Here is a 17,069-nt window from a genome sequence, read left to right as displayed (position 1 = left end):
CCCCACCTTCTGGCCCCAATCCAGGCTGCTTTATGGGCCAGCATCAGCTCCCTGGCTGTGTCTGGCGCCAGGCCTTCTCCCTGGGTCCTACCGCCCGCCGGATCTAGCCACGCCCCCAGGAGCATGCCTGGCAGAGATGCCGGGGTGGCGGGCTTTCTCCCAAGAGGGCCACGCCGCCGTGCTCGGCAGCACAGGGTGCTGCTACCCTGTCACACAAATTAATAGGATCGTGCGCGATAATTTTTCTAAGGACCGGTATTTTTTCTCTAGGGACCGGTACTGGGCCGCGGACCACACTTTGGGAAACACCGCTGCATGTCATTGAAGGCGGGGCTGGATTGGACTCTAGTGTCTACCCCATGCTGCCCCCTTCACTTCCACAGCCCCACTATGGGCTGAGAACCAGCGTGGGCACGCGAACCGAGCTGGGAATCTCCCCGCCTGTAGCTGTGTCGACAGGCCAGCAATCGAACTGGGCCGCGCTCACCTCAAAGTGCCGGCATCCACAGTCTCTCGCCGGCTTGAACTGAGACCACACTAGGTGGGAACGAACCCCCGGAGTTACTGCAGTGACACCGTGTGTGCAGGGGAGCGACGTGGCTGAACACCCCACCTCCGGCCTGGGACCAGCCGGGCTCCCGGGTTAAGGTCACAGGCAGCGGGCGTGTGCTGGTGACAAGACACGAAACCGACAGCAACTCGCTAATCAGCAGCAACCCTTGCGCTGAAGAGGGATTTCAGGGCAAAGCTTTCAGCTTTATGACCCTGCAGTCTGAAGGTCACAGCCGAGCCTGTTCCCGCTGCTGCTATGCGCTGGAAAGCAGATGTTACCTTTCCGCTTCGTAAAACGCCAGGCACCGCAGGGACAAGAACAACCCACCTCCACCCTCACCCCCATCCCCATTCCAGCTGTCCCAGTCTCTCCCTGCCATTTTCGCTCCTTGGGCCAACCCTGAGCCCACGGTCATGGTGGGGCTGGTGAAGTTCGGGGCGGGGGATAGGAGACAGGGGTGCATAGCTAGATTAGTCTGACTGCAGAGAAGTGCATGAGCTCCGAGTGCAGGGTGCCACTCAATTAGGGTTGCCAGGTGTCTGGTATTGACCGGGACAGTCTGGTATTTTTGCCTCCTGTTCAGTAAAAAAAATTCAGAAAATACTGGACACCTAAAATATCCGGTATTTTCTGATTTTTTTCCCCTGCCAGGAGGCAAAAATACCAGACACCTGGCACCCCTACTCACACTCAGCAACCCCCCCGCCCCCACCCTGGAGCCCCCGGACACCCTGCTGACCTGGTTCCACAGCGGAGCTGCCTTCTGGCTCGGATCAGGAAAACAATATGGCTGCCAGCAAAATATCTCAAAGGCTTTTCTTAAAGGGGCCATGCTGGGGTTTTTTTTATATATATATATATATATAACAACTCTCGGGGTCCTTTTTTTTTTCTCAACAATATTGGTCTCCCCCGTGTTTTTTTCTCAACAGAATTTTTTTCCTTGTATTTTTTGGGGGGGGGGTTCAGTATTTTTGGTTAAACCATCTGGCAACCCTATGCTCAGTGTACAGGCACATGCTGAAGTCCTCAGTGAGCAGCAAGCTGCCTCTCTGCACAGGCTCTGTGCTGCTGGGCTCCCTGCAAACCTTCCCCCCTGCACGTTTGCTGCCCTAGGGCTGGATCCCGACACAGGTTGTGCCCTGGAACCTTTGGCCTCAGCCGCCAGCCAGTGTCTGGTCCTTGCTCGGTTCTGCCACTGGCAGGAGACTGTCACAGAACCGCTCGTTGTCTAGCTAGCTGTGAGGAGACAGGTCCAGCCTGGGGCTCACAGCCAGGTCTTGGGAAGCGAGCAAAGCTTGAGGTCAGGGGGCGGTAAGGCAGAGAGGATGGAGGGAAAGAGGCTGTGGGCCTAGAGCATCTCTCCAGTGCTAGACAGAGAGGGGCTGAAAGGCAGCCGTGCTCTTGAGTGGCAGTGGAGTCTCAGATGGCTACTAGACACCACAATTCCACTAGGAGGGGGCAGAGCACTGGGATGGGTTACCGAGGGGGGTGGGGAGAATCGTAGAAAACGTTAAGTCCCGGCTGGAAGAAGCCCTGCCGGGGGTGATTTGGTTGGGGTGGGTCCTGCTCTGGGCAGGGAGTAGGGTGAGATGTCTCCTGAGGTCTCTTCCAGCCTTGGGATTCTATGACTCTGGACAGGGACAGAGAGTGGGATCCCAGGAGAGGTTCCCTGTAACACAAGGCCTAGAGCCATGGTTCCCAAACTTTTTGGCATCACGCCCGCTTTTTGATTTTTGAGAAACCCTGGTGTTATCCTTAGAGGCTCGCGGGATCTGTCTCGGGAAAAAGGCACACGCCACTTTTATTGCCAATACCCTAGAAAAGCATAAAAACCAACACATAGTCTGACAGCGCTTTAAAGACTAACAACACACGGAGATGGGACCGGCTACCCCTGAAGAATAGAAAACCAGTGAGCGTCTGCTTCAGAAAGACAAACCCCTGCACACACACAACGTCTTGTCGCTGCTTAACGTTACCAGTCTGTTGCTCACATTAACTCACTGGGCAGGCAAGTTCAATGTGAGGGGGAGGTGCGGGGGTTTCTCTTGGTCCAGACCGACACTCAGATGTTGACATGACAAGACCTGGAGATTCATGCAAGACGCTCCATCTCTGATAGGACTGTTCTCCAATTCAAGTCTATGCATTTTGCTTTGTCAACTCTTAATCAATCACCATCCGTTCTGCTCAATGTCCGGGCGATATTCTTTACTCCGACATCACGATGTGGGTGTCTCCTTCCCAGTGTTATTTCAAGGCTGTCTTATTTGTAACGGCACGCTTGCTTCTTCACACTCCAAGGCTGTTGTGACGATGCGCAATGACTCCGTATGGGAGCCCCCATGGCAAGCGCCTTTCTGGGGCTACAGAGGAGCCCGTGCCAGCTGTGTGCCCGATGCTGTGGGGCCGCGGCTCAGCTGAAACCCGCGGATATGGCATCAGATATGCCGGGATCCACATTGCGTCGCAGGCGGGGCGGTTTAACGCCAATGACATCCGGCCGACGTCACGCCTGCCGCCGGAAGCAGCGGGCGATTTAAACACCACCCGGCCCAGAGCCTGAGGGGAGGGGAGGGGAGAGGAGCGTCTGATGCTGGAGCCGAGGAGGCCCAGTGATCCCCGCTGCTCCAGCCCCTGGAGCAATGGGAGGGGGCGAGCAGCAGCTATCATGGCTCCTTCCCCACTCTGGCATGATAAATGCAGAAGTGGGGGCCAGCAAGTGTACCCCAAAGCCTTCTCTACCAGGCTTTGGCATAAAACTTCCCCCAAAATCTTAAAAACCTAGATCTTGGGAATAAAACTTCTGCTGCCACCACCCAAATGTTGATAAAGAAATCAGGGGAAAGATCATTTGGGAAATCTCACCCCTAGAATAAAAATCAGGGCACACAATTAACCACTGCCAGGTTAATAAAAAGAAAAGAAAGATATTTTATTATTACAACAGTATTCCTGTTGCAAACATAATGACTAGATGGGAAGGTAACAAAATATACTCATGGAGAAACCTCATGGGCTTAGACCTTAGTTACAAAGAAAAGCCAAAACATCTTTTAAGCAGGGCCAGATCTCAGATCCCGCACCCAACCCTTAAAACAAGAAAGCCTAACGAAACTACCCAAACGTTACCCTACTCACAGAAAATGAAGAATGGTGTCTTGGAGAGAGAGAGAGAGACATGCTTGTCCCTCTCTGTAGCTGCAGAGGACTCACCCAGAGAGACAAAAGGGAGAAAGGAAAAAAACCCAAATTCCTTTGTCCCAGTTTGAAAGTCCCCCCTACATTCCTACTGGCCACTCCACCTGGCTAGGTGTAGTTACCCCCTTAATCCCCAGGCTGCTGGCTAACCCTCATCATCATGACAGCAGCTACGGCCGGAGGGGAGATCCAGGCTGTGACTGGTAGGCGACCAACCCAATGTGCGGTGTTCGGGGAGGGAGGAGAGAGGAAGTAGCCCAGGGCAGGGCGAGAATCAATGCCCGTGGGCTAGTGAGTTGAGGCGGCAGCCCCACTAGCCAGAATTGGACCTTGGTGTGGTCCAAGTCCTTAGGGCCCTGGGGTGGAGCCCGTGAGTGTGGTCGGGCCATCTGGGGCACGGATATTGCTGGGGTCTCAGAGGGGTTTTGCTCGGGAGGCTTCAGGCAGGCTGCTGAAGCGCTCTGTGGGACTGGTTTGCGGCCTGTTTGGAGAGGTCCCCAGTCTGGTAGTCGGCAGGATACTGGACTACGCCACTGTGACAGACCGGGCCGTGTCGGGGCACAGCTGAGGGCGTCCGCTCAGGGCGAATTGCTCAACTTTGGGGCTCCTTACAGCCCCCAGACTGGTGACCTCTCCAAACAGGCCACAAACCAGTCCCACAGAGCGCTTCAGCAGCCTGCCTGAAGCCTCCCGAGCAAAACCCCTCCAAGTTTTCCGTTAAAAGCATTTGCGGAAGAGAGCGTCTAGAGCACTTTTTGCGGAAAAGCGTCCGTGCCAATCTAGACGCGCTTTTGCGCAAAAAAGCCCCAATCGCCATTTTCACCATCGGGGCTTTTTTGCGCAAAACAAATCTGAGCTGTCTACACTGGCCCTTTTGCAGAAAAGTTTTGCGCAAAAGGGACTTTTGCCCGAACGGAAGCAGCATAGTATTGCCGCAAGCAGCACTGATTTCAGACAGTAGGAAGTCAGTGGTCTTGTGGAAATTCAAGCAGCCAGTGTAGACAGCTGGCAAGTTTTTCCGCAAAAGCAGCTGCTTTTGCGGAAAAACATGCCAATCTGGATACAGCCCTTATGGAAAAACTAACAACTAAACTATCTCTGACTACAAAAAGCCCCTGAGGAGAAGAGCTCGCTCTGTCTGCGACCGAGGGCGGTGAAGAGGGAACTGGCGGGAGGCAGACCGTGTGCGTGAGCAAAAGGGCATGAGCTGCACGAGGCAGCCACTGTACATGCACGGTCTGACCGACTACTGCTAATGAAAACTCCCATCTGTGGCGCCGGGATGATCCGACATCACAGTGGCGCTCCCACAGGGACATCACTCGATGAACATTTATTAAAGGAAACATTTCCGATAAGGTTCCGGGTGCGCAGTTGGCAAAGGAAGGCTCCGTACATCTGTGGTCACGCCTGAGTTCTGGGAAGTTCCTAGGATCCGTTTAAACAGTTTGCAAGAGACACGGTATCGGTAACCGGCATTATCCCAGACTGAGAGGAGAGGGGCCTGGATTCCTCATGCGATTCCCCTCTGGCGAGCGCCCCCCATAGACTAGCTCAGGCAGCTCCCTGCCGGGCCTGCTGGTTTGTCCCAGACACTCCCATCCCCCGTCACTCAGGCTGGGGGCTCACAGCGTCGTGCCAGGGATTTTCTGGGCAGCTACAATCCCAGGCAGCGCCGTTCAGCGTTGCAATAGCCCAGCCCCCGCCTGGAGCTCGCTCCTTGGCTCCAGCTCTGCAGGGAGAGCAACGTTCCCAGCAGGCGGCAGCTTCAGGAGCCAGGGCGGCTGCTTTCCTGAGCCCAGGTGACCCACAGAAGCCCCAAGGCGGGGGGTGGGGGCGGGAGAGTGAGGGGCAGAGCTGTCGGGTTGGTCGTTTTGTGCATCTTGCTCTGAACTCTCTTGTGCTTTGTGTGGTGCAGTGACTCAGCGCTGCGGGGTGGGACTTGTGTGCAGAGTCTCTGGGCCTGTGGGTGTCTCCGGACAGAGATCACCCTGGCCTGGAGCTCTGGGAGACGGGGGGTCTCAGCATGTGGGACTCTGCAGGGCCAGCTTGGCACCGGGGGGCTAGGCAGGGGGTGACACACCTCAGGCAGGGCCTAGAGAGCCTCCCCCAAGAATGTGCCCGGGGACCCCAAGATTGGGGCAGGGACCCGCCTCTGATTTGGCCCCATTGTTTGTCCTGATTTTACCCCTTCCCCTCTGGCTGCGCCAATGGACCCAGATCTCTGCAAATCGCCTCCTGCTGCTGCAGAGCCTCCAGCTTCCCCCAACCCTGCTGGGTTAATTCTGTGTCCTGTCACCCCCACCCCTGCCTGTCCCCAGCCCGGCCCCCACCTCTGCCTGTCCTCAGCCCAACCCCCACCTCCGCCTGTCCTCAGCCCAAACACCCCCCTCCGCCTGGCCCCAACCCGCCCCCCTCCTTTGCCTGTCCCCAGCCCGGCCCCCACCTCTGCCTGTCCCCAGCCCAAACACCCACCTCCGCCTGACCCCAGCCCAACCCCCACCTCCGCCTGTCCCAAGCCCAAACACCCACCTCCGCCTGTCCCCAGCCCGGCCCCCACCTCCGCCTGCCCCCAGCCCGGCCCCCACCACCGCCTGTCCCCAGCCCGGTTGTTAGTTCTGCCCCTGCCCAACCACCATCTCTGCTCCTCCTGCTGCTCCAGGGAGGGGGAGGAGGTTTCAGGAACCATAGAGAGGAGGAGCCGGGGCGGGGTACAGGGGAGTCCTCCAGGGTCACAGAGTCTGGGGGGTGTGAGGCCAGAGGGGCTGTTGTCATGGAGACAGTCGGAGCTCGGTGCCTGTGCCCCACACCCAGATCCAGGGTCGGATTCTCTCCCCGGGGAGGGAGCCCGGCGGGAAAGTGAAGATCGGGGCCTCGGTTCCAGCATCGATAAATGTCACCTGCCCCCGGTCACAGTCCAGACAAACCCGGATCCTGCGGGGGGGGCTCAGGGGCAGGGGGGTCGCAGGGTCAGTGAGAGCCAGGAACTCATCCCCCAGCCGCTGCACAGCCCAGATCCCGCCCTGGGGGCTCAGGCTGATCCATCCCTTCCTGCTCGCAGACTCTCTGGCCACCCCCACAGCCCAGTGTCGCCCACCCCCCACCTCCACCTCCCAGTAATGTCTCCCCGAGGTGAAGCCCTCACGGCCCAGCACACATTCCTCAGTGTCAAATCTCTTCGGGGTGCGGGGCCGTGGCTGCCATGTCCGTTCGCATCTCACACGTTTCCCATCCCCCGACAGGACGAGCCGGGGATGCGCCGTGTCTGGATCCAGAGTCACGTTGGCTGGGGGAGAATCAGAGCGTGAGGGGCAGAGCTCGGCCCTGGGGGGTCGATGGCGTCAGGGACAGAATCTGCCCCAGCTGGGCAGTGACTCAGGGACTCTCCTGCCCCCCGGGGCGCCCGGCTCTGAGTGGGGAGCAGCCCTGAGGTCTCGGCCCAGCCCCTGAGGTTCATCCCACCGGCCAGTGACAGAGCCCAGAGATTTACTGACCCCGACCTGAGACTCAAACTTCCCCCTCAGGCACCATCTGTCCCTGGGTGGGGATCAGGGGCCTTGCAGAGGTGACTGGTGCGGGGGGGACAGGGAGGCCACCAGCCACATGACCCCCCCCCAGCCCAGAGAAGGGCTGTGACAACCCCCCTCCAGCACAGGCTGCACCTCCCCCTGCCACTGCTCTGCCCCCTCCCTGCTCTGTCCCTGCCCTGCCTCTTCCCCCCACTGAGGCAGCCCCAGGGGAATACCAGCATGGCGTGGGGGGGGGGGAACCAGTGGGAGTCTCCCCCCCCCATTCAACAGCATCAGGAGGGAGAGACAGAGAAAGTGACCCCGGCTCACTCTGCTCCCCTGGCCCCATCCCTCTGCTTCCCCCACTGCTGCTGCTTAGTGTGGGGAGGCCAGACCCCTGCTGACCCACCAAGCCTCCCCCCACCAGTGTCCCCACAGGCCAGCCCCTTTCCCTCCCTCCCACAGTGCTGGGGGCATGTGACCCCTCGTGTCTTTCTTTATTTCGCCCGTGCCCTGGGCTCACAGGGAACACCCAGGGGATTCCCCCCAACATGTGTGTGTGTGTGGGGGGGGGGGAAATGCAGAGTCCTGTGAAACCTGAGTGGTTAAGAAATTTATTAGGACATCAGCTTTCGTGGGTAAAACCGAGGCAGGAGTGTAGATGGACAAGAAAAGAGAGAGGGTGCTTGGACCTGCCTTCTATTGTTGTGTTATAGAGATACCCCCCACCTCTAAAACCCTCTTCATCAGATGACTCGGAGTGGAGTTTACACCCACGAAAGCGGATGCCCTAACACATCTCTTAGTCCCAAAGGTGCCACAGAACCTCTTGTTGTCTTTACAGACAGATTAATACTTCTGAGACTCCTTCTGAGACTTATCAGTTACATGGTCACAACTAGCTCTCCCCTGATGCACCCTTCCTCCCTTGTATTGAAAGTCCTGAAGCTTGGACGTCTCTTGCTGACACCGGCCTGACTTTGGTTCCATCCTGCCACGTCTGAGAGCCGAAGATAATGACGTGAGTCAATAGACCCTTAATTAAACGTCTACGGCTAGTAATCAGGGGCAGACAGAGAATTATGGGCTTCTACAAGAACAGGGCTACGTCTAGATTTACGAAAAAGGGATGCAAAGGGATACAAATTAGACGTATCGCAATTGCTAATGAAGCAGGGATTTAAATCTCCCCCACTTCATTAGAATAAAAATGGCTGCCGCTTTTTTTCGGCACAGAGCTTTACCGGAAAAAAGCGCCGGTCTAGACGCGGATATTTTGGAAAATAAAGGGGATTCTGGATTTGAACTCTTTTGTCTGGTCCCTGCTCTCCTTCCTCTCCCTGACTCTAGGGCTGGATTCTTAAGGCTACTCAGACCCACTCAGAGATGCAGACCTGGGATTATCTCTGGAGGTGGGGAGCAATTTGTAACCAGGACACACTTGGATGTTCTCTGCCTCTTACTCCTCGCACCTCAGCACCTTCTCTTTTCCCACCAGGAACATACTCTATTCTGTTTATTATATTTTCACCTTCTTACACAGTGACAGAGCAGGGTCACCCATTGATTAGACATTTGTTGTAATTACCTGCGTCACGTAGGGCTCTCCTCCACTCTGAAAGTCAACACAGAAATAGGAATGAATTAAACCAGACAAATGTAGAATCAAAAAGGTTCACTATTGCAGAAAAGACTGAATCAGAAAGAGAAATAAAACAAACAACAAAAAGGTCCTTACCTAGCTCTGTGCGAATTTTACCTAAATAATAAAGAGAAAGAGACCAGGCTGTAAAATCTCATGTGTGAAATTAACGACCGCAGGCCCCCAACTACTGATCACTGAGGCTAATCTCCTGGGCATTGTTTTGTGTCAATACAGGCCTAGGGAGGCACAGCAAGTCACTTTTCACACTGGTGCAGTTGTGTGAGGGGTGTGAGCTGTGTCTCCCCATTTCCAGCATTCCAGCCTGGAGTCTGGCAAAAGGTCACAATTTTGACTCACAAAGTTCCTACACGCCAGGGTTGTGGGCACTGACTCTACGTGACGCTGGCCCCAGTGGCCGCATCTTTACTTATCTTCTGAGCTGCCACCAGCCCCTCTGACATTCTTTGTACGGACGCATTTCTGCCACAAGCATCCAGTGCACAACCCCCCCTCCCCACAAGACACTAGCACAGTGTCGGCTCCCTACCCTATTATTTCAGTAACTAATTACGCAATTAGCATGGGCAGTATTGCTTAGGGTTGTCACATTGTCATTGTGACATCCATGTGAAAATCTTCCATAACAGAAATTTGGGTCTCCCAGGCTTGGTCCACAGGGAAGGCCAGGGATGGAGGCCAGATGATGAACAAATCCTGCTCTGTTTGGAAAAGGCTGTTTCTTGCCAAAGCAAATTCTTGTTGGGATGAATTAGAGCCCACACAGGTTACATTCCAAGGGCCTGTCTCAGTGTGGACTTGCCGGGCAGAGCCCTTGGTGTGAACCAGGAGGGCTGGAGCCCAGAGGCCCAGCTGAGGAGGTGGTGAGGCTGAGGGACCGACTCTGAAGGAAGAGCGACACCCCTATGGGATCTGGCTAAACGGCTTCCTCCAAGACTCAGCTGGGACTTAGCACCGATCCAACGGATCCATCATACTTGCTTCCTAGAGAACCTCAAAACTTGGTGCCTTGAGGACTGAGTCTGACCTGAGACCAAGACAATGAGGAAACTCGTCTGTTTCCTGTTCTGCTCCCTTCTCTTCCGAGGGTACGAGGAGCAGCAGTGTCAGTCTGCCCCAACACCGAACATTTGCTCACACATTCAAAACCACAAGACGTGGATGACTCTGAATACCGACACCATCTAACAGCGCCTGCCGCAACAGCAGTGATGAGCTGTTCATTGACACTGGAATAGTCTTTTGAATACAGTGGAAATGAACCTCAAACACACCAGAAGGCAGGGATTTGTAGAGGCATCTAGAGGAGTTAGGAACCAAATCACATTGAATGTCAAAGGGAGTTGGGAACTTAATGCTTTCAGGTTCCATTCTCAATCTAATTCGACTGCTGCAAACCTAGTTTTAGGCTTCCTTTACAATGAGAGGGAACACGTTTCATCTATCCTGAAACAAACTCCTCTTAAATTGGTAAGTCCACACAGAGATCTGCATTGGTTTCACACAGTCAGTTCACATTCATGCCGTAAGTTGGGGTAACGTTCTCATGTAGAAACATCCAAACTGTCTTTTCTAAAGAGAACAATTCTGGTTACCTTTTATTTCCCCGCTTCGAGCTTTACCTGTTAATCTAAACAGAAACCAAGTCAGGCAGACGAACACCAACAAAATCACCAAGGTCACACTCCAGCCCACCATCCAGGGAGAGGCTCTTGGGAAAAAGGAGTCTGAAACACAAAGCACAGACTAGCTTAGACACAGTAGCAACAGGCTGCATGTTTTTATTGTAAGAAAATACATCACACCAAGATTTGTGTGAAATGCATGTAGAAAAAAATGGCTCCCTGCAATGTACAAACTGGCAGAAATCAATTTTAAGAGATTTGGTTCACCCACTTTCGATAGTACCCCGTGAGGTTCCCAGGACCCTATGGGGAAGTAAGAATAGCACCTCTGTACCCTTCCAAGCATGTCGTAAGAGGTGAATGAGGGTTGGGCATGGACTAGCAACCCCATCCTGTAAAAATAAACAGATGCTACAAAAACATCAACAGTTTCAATTTGAATAGCAAGCCAGCCTTCCTTGACTACAAAAGGCCCTCAAAGAGGGATTATGATGTGGGGCAGCCAAACCCGAAAGGATACTGAACTGCTGATTCCCCGTCTTTCAGCAAGAAAAAGGGGATGAGGACGGCCAAAGATTAGTTGGAGAAGAGACCTGGATGTGAATGTGAGGAAAACGAATAAAAGCTGGAGAGAATTAGAAAAGGTGGCACAAGACAGAGAGGCTTGGAAAGAAATTGTTGACAGTCTAGGCTCCCATTGGGAGCCAAAGGCAAAGAAGAAGACTTTCAATAGTATTTAATACACCATTCAATACTATCTAATGTGGTTGCAACCCCACCCCCGTCACCTCCTCTCCCTGCTTCTCTCTGGGGCCGGTCACATCACCGGTTATAAATGTTGCTCGGCACTTCCCATTGTAGGGCCCTCTTTTCAGTTGCTCACGACTTTGCCAGATTTCAAGCATCTGGGCAGAAAAGTTCCACGCTGGGCGGCTGCCCCAGACTGAACTTTATTGACAAGTTTCAGCCAAACTGTGAGAACTGGTTCTGAGAACGGGGGCAGGGAATAACAGCGTGTTCTGACATTTCAAAACCATCCAATGAGCTTTTCTAGGAGAAACTTCAGTGGCCTGAGTGTTGGAGCAGAGACGTGAGATGAAGCAAAGGGCGACCTCATGGCAGGGATGCGCCTTTTCCCTGGGAAAATCCACCCAACAACCTGCCAAGTGCAGAGCCTCTGAAAAGCTGTCGTTAATGCACACGCGGGAGAGTTCTGAGAGTCCAGCAGCTTCACTGTCTGAAGATCGTGCCCCACTGAGCCTGCTCCCCCCGCTCACAGCCCCTGGTGCTGCACAAGTGACATCCCCACGCTCCCGCTCAAGGGCAGAGGGACAAAGCTGAGCTTTCCCGGTGACTGCTGCGGATGGCAGCTCCCAGCTGCTGAGGGGTGGGGCTCTAGGGCCATGTGCTTCTGTGAATGCTGAGATCCTGGGGAGGGGGCGAGAGGCTTCTCACACAGCCCCCCTCACCGTCCCCTCCCCAGTAGCTCCCATTGGTCAATTTCCAGCCAATAGCAGCTGCCTGTTTACTGGACAGGCAGCATGTGAAGTGGCCTCCCCCCTCATCCCCCAGTGTTCACAGCAGCAAACATGCCCCCTGCAGCTGCTCTGAGCACACACAGGGCAGGGCAGGCAGGGACCCGGCTAAGGAACCTGCTGGGCTGCTGGCTGGGAGCCACCCAGGTAAGAGTTCCCCCGCCAGAGCCGGCCCCTGGCACCCCAGCTGCTCCCTCCCCAAACTCTCAGCCCGTTACCCCATGTAACCCAAACCTTCTGCATCCCTGCTCAAGCCCCCGTAATCCTTCCCAGACATCCCCTTCCACACCCCTCCTCAGGTCACAACCCCCTCCCAGACCTTGCACTCCAATTCGCTATCTCTAGCACAACCCAAAACCCTGCTCCCCCTCCTGCCCTACGTTACAACCTTCTTCCAGACCCTGCACCTCCTTCCTGCCCTCCTGCCCCGGGTCACAGCTCCCTCCAGACCCGGCACTCTCTCCTCCTACACTTCAGAATCCTCTCCTGCACCAACTCTGCCCCACTGGCCACAGCCCCAAACATCCCTGTCACCTCAAAATCCCAAACCCAAGACTCACTAACGTCCTGTATTTCTCCTACAGTCCCCTGAATGCACCCGACCACTCAGCATCCTCCACTTGCCGTGGTCCTCAACGTTCCCTGCTAACCTCAGAGCTTGCTGATGGACGGACCTGGCACCCTCAGGACACAGGACATATATGGCAGGCCCAGAATGTAGGGAGGTTGGGGGGCGTCTCCGGTGGCACAGAGGATAGGATACCCACCTCCAGAGCCAGAGATCAAGGGCTCAAGCTCCACATCCCACCCCCCAAGGACCTCCAACCCAAGCTCCCATGGGACAGACCTGGCACCCTTCAGACCTGGGACAGACAAGGGGGAGCCCAGAATACAGGGAGGCTGGGGGGCTCCTCCAGCGGCTCAGTGGAAAAGGTACCTTGCACCCCAATCTCCCATCCCAGGTCACAACCCAAACCCCTGCCCCAGGTCACACTCCTCTCCCAGACCCTGCACCCCAGTCCCCTTCCAGGTCACAGTCACCCCCTCACCCACACACCCCCAGATCCCACACCCCAATCTCCCCACCCCAAGATCCCCCCCTGAACCCACCCCCCATCTCAGACCCCTCCCCCGACCTCCTCCACCAGCACAAAGGAAGAAGAGTGCAGCTCTCGACCACTTATCAAATTCTTGGAGTGCCCCTCCCCCATTAAAAATGATCGCCCAGTCCTGCTCTAGACCCACCTGCCTCAGTGACCCACGGCCAGTCGTCATCTGGCCCCTTATCTTGGGGCAAACTGCTTCGGACATGGCCACCCCACACTGGCAAGGGGGGGGATGGGCCTGCTGCCTTCTCCTGCTCTGGCTGCTTCCCCACAGCCCCAGTGTCCTCAGGCCTTGCAGCCTGGGAGTGAGGCCAGGCCAACGCTCCCCAGCCCTGCCTGCCTTTCCCATGGAATCTGCATATCCTCTTTCAAAATTAAACATAGTCTAGACATGCCCTCAGCGCACTGGATGTACCCTCCCCCCCCACCAGGATGCAGCTGGGTTGAGCAGGGTGCCTATTGGATCCCTGGCCTCAGCGTGTACAGAACGAGGCAGGGAATTGCAGGGAGCGCAAGGAAGGTCTTCTGAACCCACCGCCTAACCCAGCAGCCACGTCTGGGGAAACGGAGGGAAGGAAAAGCTTCCTCTTCATGCAGTTAGTGACACACTGAAAACAGGGAGGAAGAGAAATTGTGGTATTGTTACATTTCCCAGCAGAAATCTTACTCTGAAGTGAAACAAACTTCTGTACCCCCAGGGAATTTCATAGAAAAAGAAAACCGGAGGCTTTAAGAGCAGAAATAAATGATTAAAGGGCTAATTCATAGCCCAAAACTCTTCACTTCTGCGGGCTCAGGAGTTCCTGGCATAGGCACGGACCCAAATCCTCCTCACGTCAGTGACAGGCTGTGGATCGGACTCACAGTATTTTGTGGTTATGGACGCCCCTTTCCCTGGGTGAAGTTTGCTAACGGTGACAGATCAAACTCTGGCCCTGCCTTGCTCCTGACCCTCTGTGAGCAGAGACTCAACTGTCACAAATTTCCTCAGGCCAAAGAGATCTCAGCAGATCACATCTCTCTCTCCACAGTCACTGGGGCAAGGAGCCTTGTGTTTGACCCACCAGTCCACTGGGTGCCAGAAAGTCCAGCCAGCCAGTCGGTACCTTAGCCCTGCCCTGTAGTGAGTGCATGACAACAAGAAATCTAATTTCAGTTTAAACACATATTAACAAAAACAGAAATGAAATACCACTTTATAACCCTGTCTGGGGGCATTTGTGGACAGTAATCCTTTGGGATTTCTTTTTAATGTAACTGTAACCCTTTTCCCAGGTTCAAACTGCTTTTCTCTGGGACAGTTACAATGTACCTGGAATATCTGTTACCATAAACTGTGCTCTCAACTGGATCTTAATGTAATTTTCCATGAAGAAGTGTTTTAAATGTTGTGTTATTTAGCAAATTTGAGTTTTATTTCTTTTCCTCTCCCCTGCTGGGGATGGCAGCGTTTGGGCTGGGTGGTCACTGACCTGACATATAGAATGTCGAGGGATCCTTCTCCAGGCTGAAGCGGGCGCTTCTGACAGAACAGGACACATTCTGGTTGGAGCGCTCGGTCACAACGAGGGAACTTTTGATTTCAAAGAGCCCCTGGGCATCTCTGGATTTGGTTTCCACCGAGGAAGATAAAAGCTGCCCGCTGAGATCTCTCCACAGCACCTCGGGCTCTGGGTACCACCCGGCCAGATGACAGACCATCAGGATCCCTCCGTCCTGGTAACCCTCCATGGAGATCTGAGGAGCAGAGCCTGAAACTAGAGTAAGAAGAATCAGTGTTCACCGAGATAAGTGTACAGCCTAGAGTATAAAAACCGACATTTTCAATACGACTGACTACACCAGCTTTATGGCTGAGATTCATGGAGACAGGGAACTTGACAGAAGCGCTTGTAAAGCAATTGTGTAACCATATTGCAATCTGGGTATTTCTACACAGCAGCGCTATTTTGGGATAGCGGAGGTATCCTGAAATAGCATATTCCGCACCTTAATCTTAAGTAGTTTTTGAAATAACAGATGCACTATTTTGGCATCCCTGTAATCCTTGTTCCACGAGAGCTAAGGAACATTTCAAAATAGCTGTTTATTTTGAAATCTGGCGTTGTGTAGACAGCACCAAATGACGAAATAAGCTATTCTGAAACTGACTCAAAATAAAGATCTGCAAAGTAGCGCAAAGTGTGTTTCTCATTCTGAGTTAAGGGTGCAGTGTCGATGCACCTCAGAGGCAGAAGTGAAAGCTTTTCACAACAGGGGAGTGTTGTGATTGACAGGCTTGGAGAGGACATAAAGGGGGCAAGGAACCCAAGAGATTTCTCCCTGATTTCTGTGCTTTATAGGTCTGAGTTCACAGATTCAATTGATTTCTAAGGGAGTGAGATCCGATGGCCTGGGGCAGCAGAGACTGGCAGGTGAAGCCAGGAGGCGGAAGCCTGTGTGCCCATGCCCCCCACCCCGGCTCAGCCTCCTTCACTAGTTTCAACAATTACTTAAATGAGTCCTCAAAAACAGCAGCGGGGAGGGGAGGGTCAGCTCCAGTGTCCCTCTAAGATTTTCCAGGCATGGGGGAGTGAGTTTTGTCTTGTGCACCAGTACTGAGGTCATGTGCGCTTGTTCGGACGTGTGCCACTCTGGCACCCAAGCTATTCACAAACATATAGGCTGTGTCTACACTGCACCCCTTTTCCAGAAAAGGGATGCAGTTTAGACAAGTCGGAATTGCAAATGCAGTGGGGGATTTAAATGCAGTGGGGGATTTAAATATCCCCCTCTGCATTTGCATGAACATGGCTGTCACTTTTTTCTGGCTCGGGGCTTTGCCGGAGAAAAGCGCCAGTCTAGACAGGATCTTTCGGAAAATAAAGCCTTTTCCGAAAGGTCCCTTATTCCTCTTAAAATCTTGTCTAATCTGCATCCCTTTTCCGGAAAAGGGGTGCAGTGTAGACACAGCCCTTGATATTTGAAAATGTTAGGGAAGAAAAAAATACCGAAACCAGGGCTCATTAGCAAGATGCATGACCTTAAATGTTTGTTTAATAAGCAATCAAATAAAAAGAAAAAGAAAATGAACACGCCACCGGTCGTGGCTGGGGGAGTTGCACACTGGCCACCAAGTAGCAAATCTGGTGACTAAAACTTTCACTGGCAATTAGACACAAGATGGAGAAGATCCTGCTTGATGCTAAACCTTCATGTGTCAGCCAGGATGCACGATACAAGATGTGCCTCTAAGGGCCCAGATCCAACAAAGCAGGTTAGTTTCAAACGTGACAGCAAGCTGGGCTCAGACAGTACAGCTGATACAAAAATCATTAAGAAAAAACATGGAGTGCCCCCCCCCACCAGCTCAAATACTCCACAATTCCATATTTCGAACAGAAAAGAGCCCAAATACAGGGTGAACCTCTCTAATCCAGAAAGCTCTTATCCAGAAACCTCCGTGGTCCGGAATGATGTTAGCCAGCCAGAGGTCCACTTTTCATGGATGCAGCAAAGTTTCCCGCGGCCTCAGAAAGTTTGTTTACAGCCACCAGCCCTGGCTCTCAGTGTTCTGTGCTGTTCTTTAGCTCTAATTTACCCCTCAATGTCTTCTAACAGCCCAGCAAGCAGTGGACGTGTTGGTAATGCTGCTAGACAATATTGACCTCCTGGAAAACTCTCTTATTCGGAACCGGTCTGGTCCCGAGGGTGCGGGATGAGAGAGGTTTAACCTGCATTTGTGAGTATCCCTCTCTTCTGAGGACATGGGACTTCCTATCTTCTAGGGCCGTTGTCCAGTCCTTCATTTGGTTAGAAAGCCTGTACCACACTGACACCAACACTGACACCAGCCCTGCTGCTTGGGGAAACGCGGAAGTGAAGGGGGATTTAA

General features: G+C 53.7%; 1 protein-coding gene across 3 annotated transcripts in view; it reads right to left on the bottom strand.

The window, feature by feature from the left end:
- Nucleotides 1-6,327: 6,327 nt before the first annotated feature.
- LOC102458398 (butyrophilin subfamily 1 member A1-like) overlaps nucleotides 6,328-17,069 on the bottom strand; it is a 16,974-nt gene continuing 6,232 nt past the window's right edge. For all 3 annotated transcript variants that reach the window (XM_075918120.2, XM_075918118.2, XM_089770699.1), the window contains exons 4-8: nucleotides 14,668-14,952; nucleotides 10,552-10,656; nucleotides 9,005-9,025; nucleotides 8,855-8,881; nucleotides 6,328-7,043 (exon numbers count right to left, since the gene is read on the bottom strand). In XM_075918120.2, the coding sequence (XP_075774235.2) occupies nucleotides 6,529-7,043; nucleotides 8,855-8,881; nucleotides 9,005-9,025; nucleotides 10,552-10,656; nucleotides 14,668-14,952 (953 nt within the window). In that variant the 3' untranslated portion in view covers nucleotides 6,328-6,528. The remainder of the gene's footprint in view (nucleotides 7,044-8,854; nucleotides 8,882-9,004; nucleotides 9,026-10,551; nucleotides 10,657-14,667; nucleotides 14,953-17,069) is intronic.

Source organism: Pelodiscus sinensis, chromosome 19, assembly GCF_052426305.1.
Source record: "Pelodiscus sinensis isolate ZL-2025 chromosome 19, ASM5242630v1, whole genome shotgun sequence".
Lineage (NCBI taxonomy): Eukaryota > Metazoa > Chordata > Testudines > Trionychidae > Pelodiscus > Pelodiscus sinensis.
The sequence above is the reverse complement of the archived record's forward strand: the minus strand, read 5'-3'. Positions and strand labels throughout refer to the sequence as shown.